This window comes from Ochotona princeps, chromosome 17, assembly GCF_030435755.1.
Source record: "Ochotona princeps isolate mOchPri1 chromosome 17, mOchPri1.hap1, whole genome shotgun sequence".
Classification (NCBI taxonomy): Eukaryota; Metazoa; Chordata; class Mammalia; order Lagomorpha; family Ochotonidae; genus Ochotona; species Ochotona princeps.
In genome coordinates, this window is record NC_080848.1 from 1,396,338 (window position 1) to 1,418,354 (window position 22,017).

At 60.7% G+C, this 22,017-nt stretch overlaps 1 protein-coding gene across 1 annotated transcript in view; it reads left to right on the plus strand.

Moving 5' to 3' along the window:
- The window catches only part of TBC1D16 (TBC1 domain family member 16), a 34,523-nt gene extending 12,976 nt beyond the window's left edge, over positions 1–21,547 (plus strand). Inside the window, 9 exon segments of the mRNA XM_058675703.1 lie at positions 16,289–16,399; positions 16,717–16,784; positions 16,786–16,848; positions 17,422–17,579; positions 17,582–17,597; positions 18,316–18,505; positions 18,769–18,915; positions 20,783–20,926; positions 21,299–21,547. Of these exon segments, the coding sequence (XP_058531686.1) occupies positions 16,289–16,399; positions 16,717–16,784; positions 16,786–16,848; positions 17,422–17,579; positions 17,582–17,597; positions 18,316–18,505; positions 18,769–18,915; positions 20,783–20,926; positions 21,299–21,547 (1,146 nt within the window).
- The last annotated feature ends 470 nt before the right edge of the window (positions 21,548–22,017 follow it).

Consider the following 22,017-nt stretch of genomic DNA (forward strand, 5'->3'; position numbering starts at 1 on the left):
CACATGTGCTGGTTGGGTGCTGTGGCCCAGTCTGGCATGGCCCATCTCACCTCAGCATTTGCCAGCTGGTGCTGTAGCCTGGCCAGGCTCAGCCTGCCCCTAATTCCAGCTCTCACCGGTGGCGGCTACAGCCCAGCCCAGCCATCCCCCAGTCCCGTGGGAGCTATGCCTCACTAGGGGAGTTTCCCACATTCCCCCACTCAGCCCACTTCCAGACCCACATCTCACATGTGCCAGCAGGTGCTGGGCCCTTGCCCGGCATAATCTGACCCTCTATCTTGGCCTTTGGGTTGCTGAATGTTGTGGTCTGGCCTGCCCCACATCCTGTTTTAGGCTGCACATGCGGGTGCTGCAGCCTGGACCTGCCTAGACTATTCTTGGTCCCTGTACGCATGAGTGTTGGTTCCATGGTCACATCTAGCTCAGCCCATCACCATCCCAACTACTGAGCTAAGGAGCAGGATTTGTATTTCCACAGGGTTTGGCCCACATATCCCCCACAGAAGCTACCCCTGGACCTGATTCTCCCGCGTACTGTTTAGTGTCATAATCCTGCCTAATGTGAGCCATCCCCTGTTCCAACATTCAGTCAGGTGCTGGGATCTAGCCCTGCTCGATGGGCCCCCACCCTAGCTTTCACATGGACTAGCGTGTTGTGGTCAGCAATGTTCCATGCTAATAAGCCCAACTCCAGTTTCCCGTGCGGGCTGGTGCAGCAGTGTGACCCATACAGATCCTCCAGTCTCTCCCCTCCAAACCACCACGTCTCAGTCCCCTCGCTTACCTGCAAGTACAGTGGCCTTGTGAATGGGTGTCCCTCAGGATTTATTCTTTACCTACATGTACAGTGGCCTTATCCATGGATGTCCCTAGATAGTAATTCCATACCCCCAAGACCCCAGAGCTCGTCGCCGGGTGGCCAGAAAGCTCAGGATTGGCCCACAGCCTGGCAACAGAAAACAAGGAGTTAGATTTTCTTCTCTTCTCTTTTCTTTCTTTCTTTCTTTCTTTCTTTCTTTCTTTCTTTCTTTCTTTTTCTTATATGTTTACAGAGAGAGAATCTTCTATCTGCTGACTCATTCCCTAGCTGCTACAATGGCCAGGGCTGGTCTGGTGTGAAGCCAGGAGCTTCCACTGGGTCTCCCATGTGGGTTCAGGGGCCCAGGGGTTTGGCCATCTTCCACTGCTTTTCCCAGCTGCGTTTGCAGGGCACTGGATCAGAAATGGAGGAGTCAGGTCTCAAACCAGTGTCCACAGGGCAATGCAGGCAATGGCTTCACTTGCTGCGCCACTGTGCCAAGCCCCAAGGAGTCACTCCAGTGTGAGGCCAGACTTGCAGTCTGTAATGGACGCTCTGGTGTCTTGGCTTTCAGATTCCTGGAGAGGCTGCTGGCAAGGTGTAGGGGGTCCCTGGGCCTCGACTGACCATCCTGGAAGGTGTCTCATGTTGGGTCGTGCTGGGTATTCCCGTGCTATGGCAGCCAGAGACTCCCTGTCTGCCCCTAGCTTTCCTACAAGGCTGGCCCCTGCGACCTGGTGGCAGGTACATGGGGGTGGTGCAGGGACCCCCAGGGAGGGTCCACTGCTTGGAGCTGGTACAACTGGGCTCCAGGGTGGAGGCTAAGTGGGCGTGCTGGCCCCACAGCCAATGCAGGGCCCATGTTTGTTCTGTGTTGTTGTTGCCATGAGGCAGAGGGTGGGCGAGCCTGAGCGGGTTCCTCTGAAAAGCACCTGTGGGGTCCTGGGAGGCAGTGTGTGGATTTGGGGGCGGTGGGGGGATGACCTCCTCCACAAGGTCCCGTGGCTGCGCTAGGCTCTGGGGATTTATTAGCCGGTGACAAGATCACACGTTTTCATCCTGTAAAAGAAACCCCGCCGAGCCTGCTGGCTGCTCACCTAGTGTGAGTGTGCCAGCCCGGGGCCCTCGGGTCCTGTCCCCCGTGTGAGAACTTGAGAAGCAAATGACGCGGAGCGCATGGAAGGCTCCTCTTGCTGAGGGCCGCCCGGGGGTGGGACGTGCATGACCCTGACAATGCTGCGGGCTTCTGGGGGGCTGGGAGGACACGCCTTCCTCTGTGTAGCCAAAATTGGATTTGAGTTTTCCTGGCAGGGGCCGCTCAGTTCGCTTAGGAGCTGAGCGCTGGCCAGAGGACCGGAATCTGGGGTGTTCTCTGCCCACAGTGTACTTCTCTCCTTCATCGTCAGAGCTGGCAGGCTCCATGGCCTGGTGTGCTGGTGCGCTGGGTCCAGGCAGACCCTGGCAGCCAGGAGGGGGCCAAGCCAGGTGCGCAGGGCAGGCGGCGACTGTCAGACGGCTATTGTCTTTAAAAATTATTCATTGTATTTACCTTTCATTTTATTTGAAAGGAAGAGAGATCTTCCACTCACTGGACCACTCTCCAAATGCCTGCCACAGCTGGGCCTGGGCCAGCCTGGAGGTGGCAGCTGGGACCACCATTCGGGTGTGTCCAATGGGGATGGATGTCAGCTGCCCCCTCCCAGGGAGCCCGAGTTGCAGGTGGAGCCGGGACTCAGACCCAGGAGTTTTAGTTGGAGATGCTGCTGTGCTGTGGGGTCTTAGTACTGTCCCCATGCTCCCCCCAGCCGCAGGCTCATGCCAGGTAGCCCCCAACAGGCTCCTGCCCGCGCTGTGTCCCTGTGGGCTGGACTTAACTTACAGCCCCTGCAGCTGGTGGAGAAGCCCATTTTTTGCAGGGCAGTCCACCAGCCAGGTACGTGGTCTATGCCAAGTGCAATGGGTAATCCTGGGCAGACACCTGTGTGTGGCATTGGGGCCCAGGACTGGAGGTGTGGCTAGCAACTCCCAGGCGGGCGTCAGGATGAGTGGCATGACTCCCGGGCACATGCCCCCTGCCCGGGCAGAATGGGGGGCCTCTGGGTCAAGGACACCCTTCACGCTCTGGTTCTGCTTAGTCAGGGTCCTGTTTGTTTCTCTCTGCAGGTCATGAATAGGGCTGCTGCACAGTCGGATCCCAAGGCTGAGGGCCCTGCCCCAACCCGGCAGGCTCAGCTCTGAGCGCCCTGAACCAGCCTGGGCGCCCGCTAGTGCCACTTCCCAGCCAGCACACGCGTGTGTCCGTGTAGGTTATTGCTGCTCCCCTCGCTGGGAGCACATGCATGCGTGTGTGTAGGTTAGTGCCACTTCCCAACCAGCACACGTGTGTGTGCGTGTAGGTTAGTGCCGCTCCCTCGCTGGGTGCACACGTGTGTGTGCGTGTAGGTTAGTGCCACTCCCCTCGCCGGGTGCACACGTGTGTGTGGGGGTTAAAGCCTGAGGGAGCTGCCTTGCTATGGGCTGCTGCTGCTGCTGCTGCTGGCTGCCTGGGACGCTCCTGCCCTGCCCCAGCCTCTGCAGCACCTGGGGTCAACATGCAGATCCAGGCCAGGGTCACGGGATCCAGACACGCCCAGCCAGGGCCACCTGCTGGGAACACCCAGCCAATCGCGCCTGGCCCTCGGCAGGCAGGTCCCTGTGCTCTGCTGAGCAGTCACCATCTCTGAGGCCAGTGTGATACAGCTGATGGGACCACGTGCTGGGAGCCAGTACGGGAGCGCTGGTTGGAGTCCGGCTGCTCCACTTCTGCTCCAGCTGCCTGCTGATGCGCTTGGGAGAGCTGCTGAGGATGGCCCCCATATGTGGGCCCCTGCAGCCATGTGGGAGACTCTGGCGAAATGCCTGGCTCCTGGCGTTGGCGTGGCCCAGCCCTGGCTGCTGCGGCCATTTGGATAGCAGGTGGACTTTTCTTTATCCGTCACTCTGCCTTTTGAATAAATTAAACATTCTTTAACTAATAACCATCTCCAAAGGAATGCTTATCCCCTCTCTTCCCAGGGGCACTGGGTGGGTCCTACTGGGTCCTACTGTGTCCTACTGGGGCCTACTGGGTCCTACTGGGTCCTACTGTGTCCTACTGGGGCCTACTGGGGCCTACTGGGGCCTACTGGGTCCCATGCCATCCTGATTGCGTGAGATGCCTGAGGCTGGCCCCAGGTGGGTGAGGGGCAGGTCCAGCACAGGATGTCGGTCCAGAGCCATGCCCAAGGGCCAGGCTTGCTGAGCAGGTCAGGAACAGAAACAGCTGCCGGCTTCCAAGCTTGAGCCCGTCATGGACCACGGAGGCCCTGCCCTTCGGCAGAGCCACGGAGCGGGGTGCCATTTGTCCTCGTGTGCGGGAGCTGCCCTTCCCCCAGCCCCAGCGTTTGGCTCTCGGTTTCTCTCCTACCCTCTCCGCTGAGGGCTTGGGTGACTATGAGGACCGTGGGACTGGAGGGGTCGCCTGGCGTGGGCTGCCGTGTGGACCTGTGAACAGGTTCCAGCGAGGGACAGGCAGGTAGCTTTTGGCCCCGAGTGGTGGGTGGGGACCAGGCAGGCACCCTGGCTGCCTCCCACCTCCTCCCCAGCATGCAGTGTGCCCGGCAGTAATTGGCATCACGGTGATTTATGCAGAAGCTCATCGAAAGCTTTTATTTTCTGATTATCCTTGTGTGTGATGGATGGCAGATGCCAGTGCAGGCAAAAAGCTAAGCAGATTCCAGTCGGGAGCCGTTTAGAGCGAAAACCAGTCATTCTGAAGAGCGGAGCCCGGGCCGCTTCTGCCGCCCGCTGCCTTGACGCTCTCCCATCCGCTCAGCTTTGCTTAGCAAGTTCAGCGGCAGCAGCGGTCCAGGGATCCTAATTTGGTCCCCCTTGACCTGTGCGACGTTGATTGGCAGCTTGTCATGGGGCCGGCGGTGGTGCCTGCGAGGTGAGAGCCAGCAGAACGAATGGCCCAGGACAGCTGGGCGTCCCCGAGGAGGCTTAGGGGAGGACGTGCAATTAGACAGGTCTTCGCCCAGGAAGTTAATTAGCTACTAAATAGCATTTAGCACAGTGTGGGAGGGAAGCGCAGGTCGGAGACCCAAGAGAAGCAGCTGCAGCAGGGAGCTGTGCCCCTGCCCCCCACATGCAGGCATCTCCCTCCCCCTCACCAGGTCTCAGGGCACGGCAGGGCGCTCCTGGAGCCTGGAGGAACGTCACCCACTCGGGTGTGACCGAGTGGCCTATGTCGCCAGGGGCAGTCTGTGGACACCAGCCTGGAGGGAATGCTGAGCTAACGGCCCTGCTCCCCCACACATGAATGGGTTTGAGAGGATTGGCAGGTGGGGGCAGAAGCATGGGACATGGCTGCTGCAGGAAGGTGCTCCAGGCTGTCAGGGGCCACCAGGCACTAGGAGGGCACCATCACTGCACACTTCTGGCCTCCAGGACCGGGGAGGAGCTGGCGAGCCCCACGGTGCTTGGTGGAGGGGCTGCAGCCATGGGACCATCACTACATGGCGCTCTGTCCAGGGAGCCTGAGGCCCACACATGGCTGCGGGGCAGGAAGTGGCTGGAGAGGACTCAGTCCCCTTCGAGCACACCGGGGTGGGAGAAGGGGGCTTGCTCTGGCTGCCTGTGTCCGCTGCGATGCCCCAAGGGCTGACCACAGACCTCTGACCAGTGCATGACTATTGGAAGTATTTTTTTGGTTTCTACTCAGTTTTAAAATCTTATTTTAAGAAATATTGTGTATTTGGAAGACTGGGAGAGAGAGAGAGGGAGGGAGATTTCCTCCATCTAGTAGTTCATTCTGCGACGCCAGGAGCCAGGAGCTCCTCTGCGCAGGTCTCCCACATGGGTGCAGAGGCCCCGGGGCTCGGGCTGTCCTCTGTTGCCTTGCCAGGCACCATCAGCGGGGAGCTGAATGGGAAGTGGAGTAGCCTGGGCTTGAACCTGCGCTCATATGCAGGCGGTGGCTTAACGCACTACCCCACCACACCAAACCTGCTTGTTTTGTCTCGTGCTGGGGTGCTGTCCCTCGGGGGAGCTGGCACAATAGCACTTGGCTTTGCCCCTCCCATGCTGTAAGACCTGGTCCATTGTATCCTCTGCTGCACCGTTGCTGGCCCCCAGACAGGCGCTCCCCTCTCCCTCTGGGTTCCTGGAAGCGCTGCCAGCCCACAACACAGCTGCCAAGAGGCCGCTTCTGGATGCTGGGCCTGACAGTAGAGAAACACACTCACCACACTCACGTGCAAGGAGCTGATAGTGGGTGTGTCCCAGACATAGGTTCAGTGTGCGTGTGTGTGATCCAGGAGGGCACGCTGCCACCAGCCAGGCAGGACTTGCTGGCCCTCCCAGCTGGCTGGGCAGCTGCCCAAGGGGAGTGGCCTTGGGTGACATCACAGAATAGCTGCGTACCCCCTCCGTGTAACGGGCCAGCGGGAGCCACCAGGAGACCCCAGGGCTGCATTGCGCAGCATCCATGGCAGTGTTTCACGAGCTGCAGGGCCTCCGGTGTTTGGTCGCTGCGGACCTGCCAGGGATACACAGGGACCTGGGCCCCTCGTTGGCCCCGAGCTCTGGCCCACAGAACCCCCACCCTGCTCACCCTGTGTGAGGGCCTGCTTATTGCTCTTGGTCCTCGGGGGGCCAGTCCTGCCTGTGTCCATCCCTGGGGGCCTTGGGGCCTTTGCCATGGAAGGACCACGGTCATTCCTGCTCCCGGGGGATTGGCATACTGCAGGGCTTAGAGGTAGAGCAGCCTCTCCCGTGTGCTGCATAGAAAAAGCTCACACGTGCCCCTGCCCCCCAGCTGGACCTGCAGGAAGCCTCCCTGGTCTCCTTCTGTCCCCAGACAGCAGTGAGGCCACCGCAATCCTGACCTTGCTTGCAAGCAGTGCTCTCCCACTGCCCTGCCCTTCTGATGGGAGATGTTGGGTCCTGGGGAGGCCTCCTGGCTGCTGCTGGGAGATGCTGGGTCCTGGGGAGGCCTCCTGGGTGCTGCTGGGAGACACTGGGTCCTGGGGAGGCCTCCTGGGTGCTGGTGGGAGACGTGGGTCCTGGGGAGGCCTCCTGGGTGCTGCTGGGAGACACTGGGTCCTGGCGAGAATTCCTGGGTGCTGGTGGGAGACACTGGGTCCTGGGTGCTGCTGGGAGACACTGGGTCCTGGCGAGACCTCCTGGGTGCTGGTGGGAAACACTGGGTCCTGGGTGCTGGGTTGTGAATTATTCTGCTTCATTTCTGGGAGACTCCTGGCACCCTTCAGCCTGCGGCACATTTGCAGAAGTGTTTGGGGCAGCAGGAAGGCAGCTGAGGCCACCACAGCATCTCCTGGCCCCGACGGTGACAGCAGGCAGGAGGGAGAGACTCCCCAGCCCCCGGGCTCTGACAGCCAACATCGCCCTGGCCACTGACGTACTGTGGCTGTTGTTCTGGAAGCCACTGATGCGTGTCCTGCCATGCACGGTCTGGCTGGTCAGAGCAGTGTGGGGGCTCAGAGCAGGCAAGGTCAACCCATGAGCAGGTTGATGTGTGTACGCGTGTAGGGGCTACACGTGTGTGCACAGGCATGCTAACGATGACAGACACGCTTTGCCTACCATGCTTACAATGCATTTCAGAAACTGCCAGAATGTACCACCCAGTGGGGGCCTAGAGATCAGTCTGGGCAGTGCCCACAACATTGCACACCTGGAGGAGTTAATCCTTCCCACCCTCCCACTCCGTGCTGGGCCGTGGGGCAGAGACCTTTCCTTGCCATGGCACCAGTGCTGGGAGGGGCTTAGGGTAGGCATGAGGACTGGAGGGTGGTCCGAGCTCAGGGGGCTGCTGAGTGGAGGGGGTACTGAGGGGGGAGGGTGCTGGGCAGAGGGGTGCTGAACAGGGCAGCTGCTGGGCGGGGGCGTGCTGGGCAGCGGGGTGCTGTACTCCCTGCACCCAGGGCCCAGGGCCTCCCTAGAGACTGCCATCCTGTCCTAAGTGGTCTCAGAACAGGCCCTGGGGCCCTCCCTGTGGGCCTCGGCTTCTACAGGGGTGGCTGGAGGGGGCGGGCTGAGGCACAGTAGAAGCATGGGACTTGCCCACCCCAGCAGCGCGACTGTGGTCTTGATGCTGGACCCTAGCCCGTGCCACCTGTTGTGGTCATCCCTGGGTGCTTGGGACCCTGGAGCCATGGCTGCAGGGAAGTTCTGGTGGCCGCAGGCCCTGTCCTTTGAAGCCCCTTTGTGTCTCACCCATCAAGGAGCCTTGGAGCTGGCTTAATGCACACCTGGCTGACTCAGCCGCCTTTGAACTGGGCCGCCTTGGAGGCGCGGCTTCGGGAACACCCCACGGCCGGCTGGGGCCCCTGAGTGGGTCAGCCGGCCAGGGCTGGGACGCAGGCATTCCAATCCAGGTGGATTAGCAGGTCAGGTTTGTTTTGTTCTGCCAGAGCTCCACAGGCTGGCACTCCTGGCTCAAGGTTTTGTTTTGTGTCTTATATCTTATTATTGATCACGTTTACATAGTTGATCAGGACGGGAAGGGTTGAGGATCAGGGCAGAGTGGGCGAGAACATTATTCATACACTTCTTCTTCCTGTATCTGGGGGAAAGGCAGAGACAAGGCCCCCCAACTCCTCAGCACCCAGGGATGGGGAACAGCCACCTGCTGTCGTCCCAGGGTCCCCTTTGTGGAGCACGTTCCGAGGGCTCCGCTCAAGTGCTGTTGATGGTTCTGAGACACTGTTGATGTCGCTGCTCCAGGGAAGAGGAAGTCCTGCCAAGGCCCACTGGTTCACATGGCCACCTATTTGCTGTCAGGCTTCACTGGGGCAGTTGATCAATTTGTTCTGCCCTCCTTCCCCTGCCCAGCACACGTTCAGCGCTCACATACACCAGGGGGAGCTGCAGCCCTGTCAGAGGACCCCAATAACCCCCACTGCACCAGCCCCCAGCTCTGATTTCCGTGCCTGCCAGCATGTGCTGGGGCCTGGTCCGGTCTGTCCCAACTCCCATTGGGATCTCTGGGCATTGAAGCTAACTTACCACAACCAACTCCACCCTCCAGCCCACACTCATACCAGTGGGTGCCATCGGCTGTCCATCCAGACCCACCCCCATGCTCACCAGTGGGAATTGGAGCCCGTTAAGAGGTACCCACAGCCTCCTCACTGGATCCACTCCCTGTCCCTGTCCCATGGTGGTTCTGCAGTCTAGCTGGACAGAAACTTTCCCCTTTCTCAGCACTTTCCAGCAGATGCTGCAGCAAAGGCCAATTCGCCTGCCCTTACTCCAGCTCATGCCTGTACCGGTGGGTCTGGTCACTTAGCCCAGCCTGGCTCTCCCCCTAACAGTTGACATTCAGGCCAACAGGTGGTGTAGCCCTGCCCAGCCTGGTCTGTCCCCACTTCCAGCTCTCACACTCACCAGCAGGAGCAGTGGCCCAGCAGGGTACACCGCTGACAGTCTGGCACACTCCCCACCCCCCACCCCCAGTCTCACGTGTGCTGGTGGTGCCATGGCCCAGTCTGGCATGGCCCATCTCACCTTGGCATTTGGGTGCTGTAGCCTGGCCCAGCCCGGACTGCCCCATTCCAGCTCGTGCTGGTGGGTACTGCCGCCCAACCCAACACAGCCAGCCTTCAGTTCCAGCCCTAACGTGAACTGACTGGTGCTGAGGCCCAACCCGGCCTGTCCAGCGCCCCATCCTGGTTCTCAGATCTGCCAGTGAGTGTTATAAACTGGCCCAGCCTGGCCAGCTGCCAGACCTGAGTCGGACATATGCCAGCGGGCACTGCAGCCTGGTCTGTTCTGGGCTGCCTTGCTCTGGTTCTTGCGCTCACCTGCAGCGACTGCACCCTGACAAGAGTTCCCCAAGCTCCTCTGTTGGGGTTCCTCCCAGTGGCAGATCTTGTGCGCACGGTGTGTCCTTGGCCCAGGCTGACTTAGTCCACCTCCTGTCCTGGCGGGAAAAGTGGCTCCTCGCTCAAGTTTACCAAAAGCAAGAACATGAGACGAAGGGAAACATAGCATCCGTCCCTCCAGAAGCCAGGGTGTCGCCAGGCTTGGCCTGTGTGCTTGCAGCCATGTGGCTGAAGGGACACACTGTGTTTCTCCGTGCCCGCCAGGGGAGGAACAGGTCATGGGTGGGGCCCCTGGTGCCCCACAGGAGTCCCACCACCTGAGGCCAGAGATGGGAGCCCCCAGGCAGAAGCGGGAAGTGGACCCAGGGGTGGCCAACCTCCTCCACCCTCCCTGGTTGCAGACAGAGCCACAGCCAAGCTCATGGGCAGGGGTGTGTGACCTGTACTGACCAAAGCTCCTGGCTCCTGGCTCCTGGCTCCTGGCTCCTGGCTCTGACCCAGCCCCGTCATTCCAGGTGCTTGGGGAAGGAACCAGATGGGAGTTCTCTGTGCTTCTCAAATAAGTGGACCAAAACACGAGGGCTGGAAATCCAGCTGAGGGCTGTCTCCACTGTGCCCTGGGTGCCCATGCCCCAGGAGCCTGGGCTGGCCTCTGGTCCGGGCTGTGGGCATTTAGCCTGGCTTGTGGCTGCTAGGCCAAACGTCTGCCCCCTCTTGTGCCAGGCGGGATGCCAAAGCACCGTGAGGGTGGGAGTCCTGCCTCAGTGTCCCTTAAGTGGCCTCCACTGTGAGCTGTGGGAATGGCGCTGCTATGAGTACTGGTGCACACACACACACACACCTGTTCACACACACCTGTGGTGTGCCATCCGGCTCCGCTCTTGTGTGCCAGCCGAGACGCTGGGGACAGAATTCCAGGTCTAGCCCAGCTCCCGCCTGTTGGTGCTGTGAAGACAGAGTTGCTGAGGCTGGGCAAGTCATTTACGAAGTGAAGGAGTTTGGTGCGCACTGAGTTCTGGGCACTGGACAGTCCGAAGAGCATGGTGCTGGCGGCCAGTGAGACACCGAGGGCAGTGTAAGGGAGGCAGCCTCACGTGCCAGGGCCACCTGCAGAGCTACACAGAGAGAGGCGGGCTCTTCATTCACTGGTTCACTGCCCAGATGCCCACAGCGGCCAGGCCAGGTCAAGGCCAGCAGCCAGCTCTCACGTGAGTGGCGGGGCCCAGCACTTGAGCAGGGAGCTGGAGTGCAGCCACTGCCATGCTGGACGAGGGGCCCAGGCAGCAGCATCAGCATAGTGCCAGCCGCCCACCCTCCCTGGCGCTCCGACCTCCACCTCTGGCTGTACTACTGTGGTCCCAGGAGAGCAGGAATCGGGATGAGTCTGCCTCCAGGGCGGTGCCACCAGGCCTGAGGATCCCCCAAAGCCCACCCCTGAACTTCACGTCCAGCTCAGGACCCTCGTGGGGCGGCCGGCAGCAGCCTCCGGAGCTGGGAAGTGGGCCTAGCACGGCTCACTCTTGGCGGGATCATGGGGTGCAGCCCTGGTCCTGGGCGGCAGGTGCAGGACCTGCACCTCACCTGTGCCCCGCCTCCTCTTCTGAATGCTCTCCTGCGGTTCTGTAGCAGAAGCCCGCACACAGACTTCTTACCTAAAAGCCAGGCGGGCCGAGATCGGCATGTTCCCGGCCATCACGGTGATGCGCGGTTCTGGTTAGCAACTAAAAACACGAAAGCGGAAGCCGTCTGAGATGGTTGCGTTCCGGCCTCAGGACTGTGGCGTGCTTAGGTAGCCGTCACCCGAGCCCGGCCATCTGCACCATGCGGGAAGCCGTGTGAACACTGTGTTTCACGGTTGGCATCTGCTTTCTCCATGCACGTAGTGAGGAGCTGGTCCCTTGGTTATTCAGGTGTGTGTGTGTGTTTGTGTGTGTTCAGCATTTTTAATTTCTTTGACAGGCAGAACCACAGAAAAAGGAGGAGAGACGGAGAATCTTCCATCCACTATTTCACTCCCCACAGGGCTGGGGCTGGGCCGGGAGCTAGGAGCTTCCTCAAGTTTCGCTGCTTTCCCAGGCCACAGGCAGGGAGCTGGATGGGAAGTGGAGCAGCCGGGATTAGAACCAGCGTCCACATGGGATGCTCACATCGCAGCAGAGGCCTAGCCTGCCATGCCACAAAAACAGCAGTTTTTAAAAAAATATATATATTAGCTTATTTATCTGAAAGGTGGTGTTCTTCCTTTCACTGGTTCTGACTGCAAAAGCCAGGTCTTGGCTGGGCTGAAGCCAAGCGCCAGGGACTGTCTCGCTCTGCCCTCCAGGAAATACCAACAAAGCAGAAGAGAGCAGGTGTTGGCAGTTGTGTGGGAACGCTGGGACCTCCGTGTGCTATTGGAAGCAATGCACGCTGGCGTAGCCGCTGCGGGAGATGGTGTGGCCTCTTACACAGTTCAGAATAGTGTGGCATTGTGCACAGTGACTTAAGCCTCCATGTGTCATGCCAGTGTTCCACACGGGCACCAGTTTAAGTCCCAGCTGCTCCACTTCTGATCCATCTCCCTGCTCATTGCTCCTGGGAAAACAGCCAATAATACTCCAAGTCCCAAGTCCCTGTACTCCTGTGGGAGACCCGGATGGCGCGCCCGGCCTCAGGCTCATGCCTAAATCAGCCCTTACTGTTAGGAGACTGTATGCGGAGTGAACCAGTGGATTAAAGAAAGTAAAGATTAAAAAAATAAATCTTTAACACTACCAAAGAAAACTTAAAGCCAGGATTGCCATGTGATCCCGTGAGCCTACTCTGGCTGTGTGACATGATGCTCTCCCATGTGTGTGCCTGGCAGCGTGACTCCTGGGCGCCTGAGGGCAGGACCCCTGAAGTGTCCATGGCAGGAGAGTGGCGCAGGACATGTGTGCTCCGTGTGCTGGCCATCGCTCAGCCTGAGAGGCAGCAGGGGCAGCCCCGTGGACTCGCGCAGGCACCGCAGCTGCAGAGGGCATCTGCCCGAAGCCGGGAGAGCGGCCGGGGCGGAGGTCGCGGTCCAAGTGGGGGACCCCGAGGCGGGCGGTGGTGGTGGTTGCAGTGTGTAGCCAGAGCCCTCTTAAAACCATTTCATTTATGAGTTTGAAAGGGAGATGGGGAGGGAGAGAGAGAGAGAGAGAAATCCACTGGTTCCCCTACAAATGGGCACAACATGTGGAACCGGCTCAGGCTCAGGCCAGGAGCCTGGAGCTCCAGCTGGGTCTCCCACAGGGTGCAGGGGCCCAAGGCATTGGGCCGTCTCCCATTGCTTTCCCAGGCCACCAGCACGGAGCTGGGTGGGAAGTGCAGGACCCGAGTGTGTCCATATGGGAAGATGGCAAAGCAGACCATGCCAGCCACTGTGGAGGACTCGGCACCCCTGAACTACTCACTTAGAAATGTTTCTGGGGCGGGCATCTGACCTGGCTGCCAGGTGCTCGGCAGGCTGCCCGACTCCCTCACGGGCACTGCGGCACCATGCCCAGCACCGGTTCCTCACGCAGGGAGGTGACAGGGCTGGCTGGGGTCCCTGGGCCTGGACCAAGCCCCTGATTCGCAGCTCTAACCTCTGCAGACCCATGGCAGGCGTCTGGCAAGTGAGCCAGCAGGAGTGGGGTCCCCCTCTGCCTCTCTAAGGCAGATAGAGGATAGAACCGTAAGCAGGCTTGTTCAGATGCTGTGTTTTCTGTTAGGCGCAGTTACCCCCGCTGTGAGCGCTGGGGCAGTTGCTGTCCGTCGCTGTGGACTGCCTGGCCTCCCTGGCGCAGCCAGCAGCCAGCAGCGTGTGGGTGTGCCTCCTGTCTTCCTGGTTTGCAGACATCCGTGTTCTCTATGTTGTATATTGTATGACATGTGCTGTTTCCATGTTGTATTAGATGTGTTGTGTTATATATTACATATTGTGTGTTGGATTTTACTGTTACGTTTCATATTGTATGGGTTGTGTATTGTGTGTTATATACTGTGTTATCGTATGGTGTGTTGTGTATGTCGTGTGTGGAGTTGTATGTTGAATCGTGTGCTGTGTCTCTGTCACATTGTAATCTGTGTGTTGTGTGTTGCCTCTTATTGCCGTATGTGTAGTTGCGTGCTCATGTGTTGTGTGTTGCCTCTTATTGCCGTATGTGTAGTTGCGTGCTCATGTGTTGTGTGTTGCCTCTTATTGCCGTATGTGTAGTTGTGTGCTCATGTGTTCTGTGTTGCTGGGCCCTCTGTGCTTGCTACGTTGCAGTGCAGTGTGTGAAAGCCACCATTCACTCCACGTTTGGCTGTTGAACAATGTGGGGCTGTTTTCAGCTCTTGGCCACAACATGTAAGTCTCTGCCGACACCCATGTGCGGTCTGTGTGTAGCTTCTGATTTGTTGGGGAGACACGGAGACAGGCTGAGATCCCTGTGGCTTCACTCCCCAGTCACCTGCAGGGCCCCGTGTGTGGGCCCTCGGTCACCTGCTTCCCAGAGCCCACAGTAGCAGGAAGCTGGAGGGGGGAGCCGAGCCAGGTGCTGTACTACGGGGTAGACACTACGTGGTGTCCTGACTCAGGCCACACCCCCTTTACCCCCCTGCCTGCTTTGCTTCCTCCAGGGGGAGGGAATAACTGGGGTGTGTGGTGGAGAAGGGCCCGTCAGGAAGCTGCCACAGGTTTCCCAGAGCGCTCCTACCAGGCCAGTGCTTCTGTGCCCCCAAGCCATGTGATTTACGTGCATATGTGTGTGCATGTGTGTGTTAAAGGAAGAGTGACCACAGAGAGAGATCTTCCATCTACTGGTTCACTCCCCAGATGTCTGCAGCACACAGGGACAGGCCAGGCTGCAGCCAGGAGCCTGAAGCTCCACTTGGGTCCCTTGCGAGCTGATGCCTGCTGGGGACGGAGCTGGGTGGGAGGTGCCGGGGTCCCAGGGACGTTGCTGGGGACGGAGCTGGGTGGGAGGTGCCGGGGTCCCAGGGGCGTTGCTGGGGACGGAGCTGGGTGGGAGGTGCCATGGATGCTCTCAGCCATGTTCTGCCTGTGGCCAGGGGCTGCCATGGCTGCTTTGTGTGGCCTCTTGGCTGTGGCCTCCTTGCCGTGGCCTCTTGGCTGTGGTCTCTTGGCTGTGGCCTCCTTGCCGTGGCCGCCTTGCCGTGGCTGCTTTGGTACAAAAGGACTGTGTTTCTTCTGGCTGAGCCTCTTGTACTCCCATCTAGCGACACTTTAAGCTTAGTGGTGTCTTGGGGGTATCAAACAAACTTAATTTTCACACATCACATGCAATAATTTAATGAGCAAACCAAATTATTTGCAGCATATACATGAATATTCTTATATTTTTAAGAATTACCTAGTGGAAAGGCAGAGTTACAGAGACAGGGAGGGAGAGCAGAGAGAATCTCCCATCTGTTGGTTCACTGCACAAATGGCGGTCCTCACCGTGGCCGGGCCAGGTCGAAGCTGGAAATCAGAACCTTCTGGGTCTCCCACAGGGCCCGAGGGCTCGAGCCACCCTCTGCCGCTTTCCCTAGGACCTCAGCAGGGAGCTGGTCGGAAGCGGATCAACTGGAACTCAAAATTGAAGTGGCTTAACCTGCTGTGCCATGACACGGACCTCCAAGGAAAAATTTTAAAACCAAATTATTGCATATGTGTAGGAAAAACATCACAAAGAGAAAACCTCCCCAGGTTTTGCTTCCTCTCAAAGCCGCCCGCCCCAACTCCCCGATAAATCCATGGTAGACGTTTGTAACCACGCCGAACTCTGTGCCACTCTGGGTCAGGGTGGGAAGCAGGTGTGGGAGCAAACAGAGACAGCCCCTGCCCCTGCCAGCCAGGTGCCTCCTGGGGGTGTCCAGGCCTCTGGCCCTCGTCCTCCTGCGGCTCCGTGGCAGGCCCCAGGCACAGTGTCCTGTCTTCGGGAATTGGACCATTGAATTGGGTTAGGCCTCTGGTCCCTGGGACAGAGGGTATGTGCATGGCTGGGGCAAGTGAGTGGTGGCCCCGTGGGGCTTTCTCCTGCTTGAGCCATGCTCCTGACCCCAGGGTCACTGCAGCTCCTCTGGCATTAGAGTAGGGCCCTGCCCCGTGAGGCCCAGCCCTGCGAGGCCCAGCCCTGCGAGGCCCAGCCCCGCGAGGCTGCTGGGTGCCGCTAGGACAGGCAGCGCTCTCAACCTGCAAGTGCTGCCGTCCGGCCCTGGGGGCTTCACCAGCTCCCACCCCGCCTGCCCGCCCACCATGTGGACCGACCTTTGATTTCTGAATCAAGTGTCAGCCCCAGTTGCACCCGGGATTCGGGCCTGCACGGGGAGGTGACGTGACAGGCTGGCTCCCGGCTCCGGGAACAGCGGCCCTTTGTATGTGGCCAATGACACATCATTTAGCGAGGCCCTTACCAGGCATTCATTCCGTGTTTGCGGCCGGGGTGGGAGAGAGCGAGCATGGAGCGGGGGATGGGGGATGCGAGTGGTCTGGGAGCAGCCCAGGGAGGCCATCTGGGGATGGAGGGGTTTTCATCTTAATTGCATTTAATTGCACTTGCCACGTAGTGCCCCCTTTCAGCTCCTGGGAACGCCAGGGCCCTGGGGATGCTCATCTGGGCCTCGCGTCCCCTCCCCACCCCGCCAGCAGGTGGCCGAGAGAGGACATGCATACAGAAAGCTGGACGTGGCTACCTGGCTCAGGCACCTGAACGACCTGGGCCAGGCGGAGGAGTACAGGCTGCGGAAGCTGAGGTCTGCAGTGCTGGCAGATCGCTGGGGACATGGGATGGTGCTGGGTCCTGATGGGTTTGGGGGAGCCCTTGTCAGTTGGTGGAAGAGCCACAGGATTAGGACCTCCAAGTTGATGTGAGCGCGCTCCGGGGGGGCATTGACATGAAAATGAGGCCGGCTTGTGTCCTGCCTGGGAACCGAGGGCCGGGCCCTTCCCCTGGCAGTCAAACTGTGCAACTCACTGCCCAGAGGCTCAGGACACCCATCACCCCTGGAGGGGCGGGCACTGGGTCCTTTTAGCAACCTCCCCTGCTGTCCCTTTCCCAACACGTGCGCCGCCCGCAGGCCACTTTCTTGGGTGGAATCAACGTGTCCCTCCGCGAGGAGGTGTGGCCCTTCCTGCTAGCTACTATAGTCGCAGGAGCGGGAGGCGCTGCAGGCCCAGAAGCGCCAGGACACAGCCATCCAGCAGGGCAGGTACCCGCTGACTGCTGGCAGGCATGCCTCTGGAGATGCCCAGCCACCTGGCCTCCCTGGCCTGGGCCTCCGAGGAGGCAATGCTAGGGCCTGGTATGGCCCCTTGGCTGCCCTGGGCTCCTTAGCTCCTGGGTCAGGGTCTTGACATCCCCAACGTGGAGAGCTTGAGGTGTGGTCCCGCAGATCCCTCCCCTTCTCCCCACGCTCAGGTACTCCCACCCAGACTCTCCGGGAGCCCCCTGCCACGGGGCCCTCACACAGAGCCCCCGAGTGCTGGAACCCCTGGACACACCCCTGCCCGCCCAGTGCCCCCCAACCTGCCGGTCTTCTCATGGTGGCCAGTGTTCAGGGCCGACCTGGGGAGCTGCCTGGTGCAGGTGAAGCCCCACCCATCTTGACCAGGGCCAGGGCCCAGCCCCGGAGACAGGCCTGGCCCTGCCAGCAGCCAAGGGCAGCCAAGGGCAGCCAAGGACTCCGGCCCAGGATTCTTGGGACCCCAACCACAATGAGGACAGGGAGGGACGGTCATGCCCACCCTCTGCCGTCTTCCCCTCCCCACACCCCAACCACGAGGGTCCTGTTGAATTACGCCGTGTGCAACCTGGCCGTCGGCTACTCCCAGGGTATGTCCTACCTGGTGGCGCCCGTCCTGGCCGAGGTCCTGGATGAGTCGGACACCTTGTGGTGCTTTGTGGGCTTGACGCAGAACACCATATTTGTCAGCTCACCCCAGGTGAGGACATGGAGAAGTAGCTGGTGAGGGCGTGTGCGGGCAGCTTCCCCTCACTGCCAGGGCCTTGTGGGCACTGCTGGGGCTTCCGGCCCTGGAACACGTGTTCCCCAGGCTGCTCCCCTCTTCCATGCCCCTGTGTGCTGTAGGGAATGGGTCTTGAGGTGTGTCTGGGTGCCCAGTCCAGGCTCCTGAATGGTAATAGGGAACAGCGGTGCTGGGAGTCATGCTGGGGCCCACAGGGCAGCAGTGTTCCCCAGGGGGCCTCACCAGCCCCTCACCCCAACAGGATCGGCCTGTGGGGATGAGCAGCCCTGGCTGTTGGGACCAGAAAGGGCAGAGTGACTGGCAAGGCTGGAAGTGTCAAGGACAAGTCCAAGGCCCCAGTTCCTGGTTTTGCTATTCTGTACCTGTTGTATGCCATGTTCCTGCTGTGTACTGAGCACCTACTGGCACCAGCCCTAGGCAGAAGCTCGGCCTCCAGAAGGTGCCCATGAGCGGGCCGGGAAGGACAGTCCCCTGCCCCAAGCGTCGCTAGGCCTGGCTGAGCAGAATGTTGCAGGAGCGACTGAGCACACATGCCCGGAGCAGTGTGCATGTGCATGAGGGAGAGCCTGGGAGGCGGAGCCTAGAGGCCTGGACTCGGGACTGACCTCGGGCCACTGGGGTCCGGCAGGCTGAGCTGCACACTGCGTCATGAGGAGGGGCCAGCTGCTCATGTGGTCTGGACCCTGTAGAGGGAAGCTGGCTCACCAGGCCGGGCAGGGAGTGGACTCTGGCAAGGGCACCATGGGCGAGGGCTCAGATGCTGGCAAGGGCACGGGCACATGGGCCCGCCAGACCCCTGGGACTGTGCTCCGCAAAGCCATCCCCTCGCCGGCCATGCCTCTGCTCACCGCCTGCCTCCGGGGGCGCGTGTGCCTTGATGTGATCTCCGCGGCCCCCAGTGGGCAGTGGCAGTCTGCCTCTGTTGTCACGCAGCACAGGGCCCGGCCAGCGACCTTTCCTGTTCAAGTCAGGGCTGTCCCCATATCACTGGGAGGAGACGCTATGTTGGGAACCCTCAGTCCCCGGGAAGGTGAGGGGAGTTGTCAGTCGGGGCCAGAGCTCCTGGGGGCCCTGCTCCCCGGGGAGTGAGTGCAGGGCTGACACGGCCTGGCCTTACCCCTGGCTCTACCTGCGGGAAGCAGCCATGCTTCCACCACCACCTGCTGCAGCTGGGTGAGGACGGCCTGCAGCTGCTCCTCTGCCACCGCTGCCTGCTGCTGTGCTTCAAGCGGGAGTTCCCTGAGGCCGAGGCCCTGTGCGTGTGGGCGGCCTGCTGGACCCACTACTAGGTGAGCCCGGGCTGAGGTGGGAGGGCCCCTCCTCTGGGGTCCTCCGCATGGTGGCGGGCCTCCCTCCAACCCCTGCAGTCCCTTGGGTAGGCTCAGCCGTGGCCAGGATCAAGCCCTGAGATCTGGCAGTGCCCCGGGGAGCTCTGGCTGGTGTTCCTCACTTCCTCCTGCCAGATGCCCCTGGGAGCGCAGGTAGCCTTGTCAGGCAGCCTTCACGCCTGGACTGGGGGGACAGCCAGCCTCAAGCAGGAGAGCCGAGTCTCTCTAGGCCTTCCATCAGCCTTGTAAGCCCAAGCCTCTGGGCACCGGAAGGGAGGACCGCTGGATCCCAGCGCAACCTCCCTTCTCCATCTGCATACCTGTGGCCATGGGGGCCAGCGTCACCCCTCCTGGCAGGTGCACGAGGGAGCTCTGGGGAGATGCTTTGGGCTCCTTCAACCCTGGATCTGGGCTGAGTTTCCTGTCTGAATGAACGTTTCCCCCAGTGTAGGGGGAGGCCTTCTCCTGGGGGAGAGTTGGGGGGCAGCCCCGGCATGGTGCCCCATGTGCTGGCTCCCCAGGCAAAAATGCAAACTGTGTCTTGCTACCTTGTTTTTCCAGCAGCACTCCCCCATTCTGGAGATGGCAGGTACAGGCTGACAGAGAGAGAGAGCTAGGACAAGTGAGCACAGGCCACCACCAAGCTCCGCCCTCATTCTGAGAGTGGAGATGGAGTGAGGCTCGCTGGCGGCCTTGGAGCAGGCTCTGAGTGGACACACAGGGGACTGTCCCTGGATCTGCTTAGTGGTAGCAGAAGGTCACTGCCACGTGAGGCCCTTAAAAAACAAAGATGTATTGATTTGAAAGGCAGAATTACAGAGAGGGGGAGAGAGCACCTCCATGTCCGGTTCCTTCCAAGGCGGGACCCAGGAGCCAGGAACCCCAGCTGGGTCTCCCCCGTGGGTGCAGGGGCCCCAAGCACTTGGGCCATCCGGGGAGCTGGATGGAAGTGGAGCAGCCAGGACTGGAACCAGTGTCCATGTGGGATGCTGGTGGTGGCTTTGCCCACTATGCCACATGCGGGTCCCTAAGCTGCCTCGCTGAAATGCATACTTGGGATAGATGTCTTTCCCTCCACATTTGTGTCCAAGAGGAGCTGGGGCCTCCCAGGGATGCCCCGGCTGTCGCTCCCTCGTTGGAGCCAAGATGAGGCCATTGTGTATCCACTGGGAGTGAGGGGCTGAAGCCCAGAGCAGGATGGGAGAGGGCTGCTGGCCGGCCTGAGCCTCTGCCCAGTTGGGTCCAGGGGCTGGCTCTGGCCGCCTGAAACAGCAGAGGAAGGGTCTCTCCTGGATCCTGGAACATGTAGGCCCCGTGGGGGCCAGGCTAGCACACTCAGGGTGCAATGGGCCAGCACCCAGTGTCCACTGCCCATGGTGGCCTGGGGAAAGGGCTGACAGCAAGGTTGGGGGCCAGGGAGCTGCTGGGCTTGCCCACGCAGTCTGCTTCCCACTTTCTTGCAATAGACCCAACACTTGTTGCTGGCCATGGGCCGGGGACATCATGGCCTGAGGGAAGAGGACAGAGTGACCGCTGGGCATGTGACAGAAGGCTCTTCCTCGACCATCGTGCATTCTGAGCCAGCCTTGTGCACACAGGGCCTGGAGACGAGCCCAAGAGCTTGGAGCCAACCCAGGGTGCTTGGACAATACTGCATGCATGGCCTCTGCTCACACCCCCCTGCTCACACCCCCTCTGCTCACACCCTCTGTACACCCCCTCTGCACACACCCCCTACACACAGCCCCCTCTGCTCACAGCCCCCCTGTACCGGCCACTCTGCTCCACTCCCCTCAGGGCCTGCACCTGACCGCCCCTGTCCTCCCAGACAGATTACTTCCACCTCTTCATCTGTGTGGCCATCATGGCCATCTACGGGCACGACATCATTGAGCAGCTGGCCGCTGACCAGATGCTGCCGCGCTTTGGAAACCTGGCCATGCAGAGGAACGGAGAGCTGGCGCTCAGGAAGGTGAGTGCAGCCCCACCCATGAATGCAAAGCTCCACCCCCCCCAAAGCTGCAGGCCACACCCCTCTGCCCAGGGAGACCCTCATTCACAGCGCCTTCCCACACTCGGCCTGCCCAGCACTCCTGCGCCCCACTGCCAGCGCTGGACTCTACACTACCCAGCTCCAGAGATCAGCAGGTGTCGCTGGGCATGGGGTTCTGAGTGTTGGAGCCTGGCTGGCGCTGCACCTGCTCTGAGGTGAGCCAGCTCCAGGCAAGGCCTTGCTTCTAGCCCAGACCTGGGGAAGGAGCCAGGAGACCTGCTTTGGCCTCAGCGGGGCCCTGGGCGGGGAGGCTCCACGGCTGCACCTGCTCCCCATTCCCTCTCTCCGCAGGCGAGGAGTTTGCTCTATCGGTTCAGCCTCCTGCCCCGCATCCCCGGCAGCCTGCATGACATCTGCGAGCTGTGTGGGACAGGCATGTGGGACAGCGGGTACATGCCCGCTGTGGAGTGCACTGGCTAGCACCCGGGCTCCGAGAGCTGCCCATTCGGGGGCACCATGGAGTTGCTTTCTCCCAAGCCCCCGACAGAATGCAAGAAGGGCCCCAAGGCGCCCAGGGAAGGCTTGGGGTTCCGCAAATAGGGGGGCCTGGCAGCACCAGGCCACGGCCCAGGCCCCGGGGGCGGAGGGGAAGCGGACGTGGAAGGATTGGGAAAGGACAGAGCTGTGGTCTGAGAGTGACAGGGGGCAGGCTGCGGTGCTCAAAGCACTGGATGTGCAAACGTGGCCAGCAGCCTCACCCCAGGACATGGGCAGCTGGTTCCAGGAGGGCCCCAGAAGTCAGGGAGGAAGGGACCCAGCCTGACGCATCTGCCAGCATGAAGGAGACCCGGAGAGCAGCGGAGCTGGCCCAGGCTTAGAGCCTGTCTGCAGGTGAGCCAAGTGCAGGGCCCCCAATGCCCCTATCCTGCCACAACCTTGACATCCACAGAAAATCCTGCCCAACTGGCAGTCCAGACGGGTCAGGAGCAGCTGGGCCTGGGGTTTCATGCCAGCCGGATGCACCTGGCTTGCCCCGAGGCCAAGCTACAGCGCGTGGAGAGCAGTGGCCT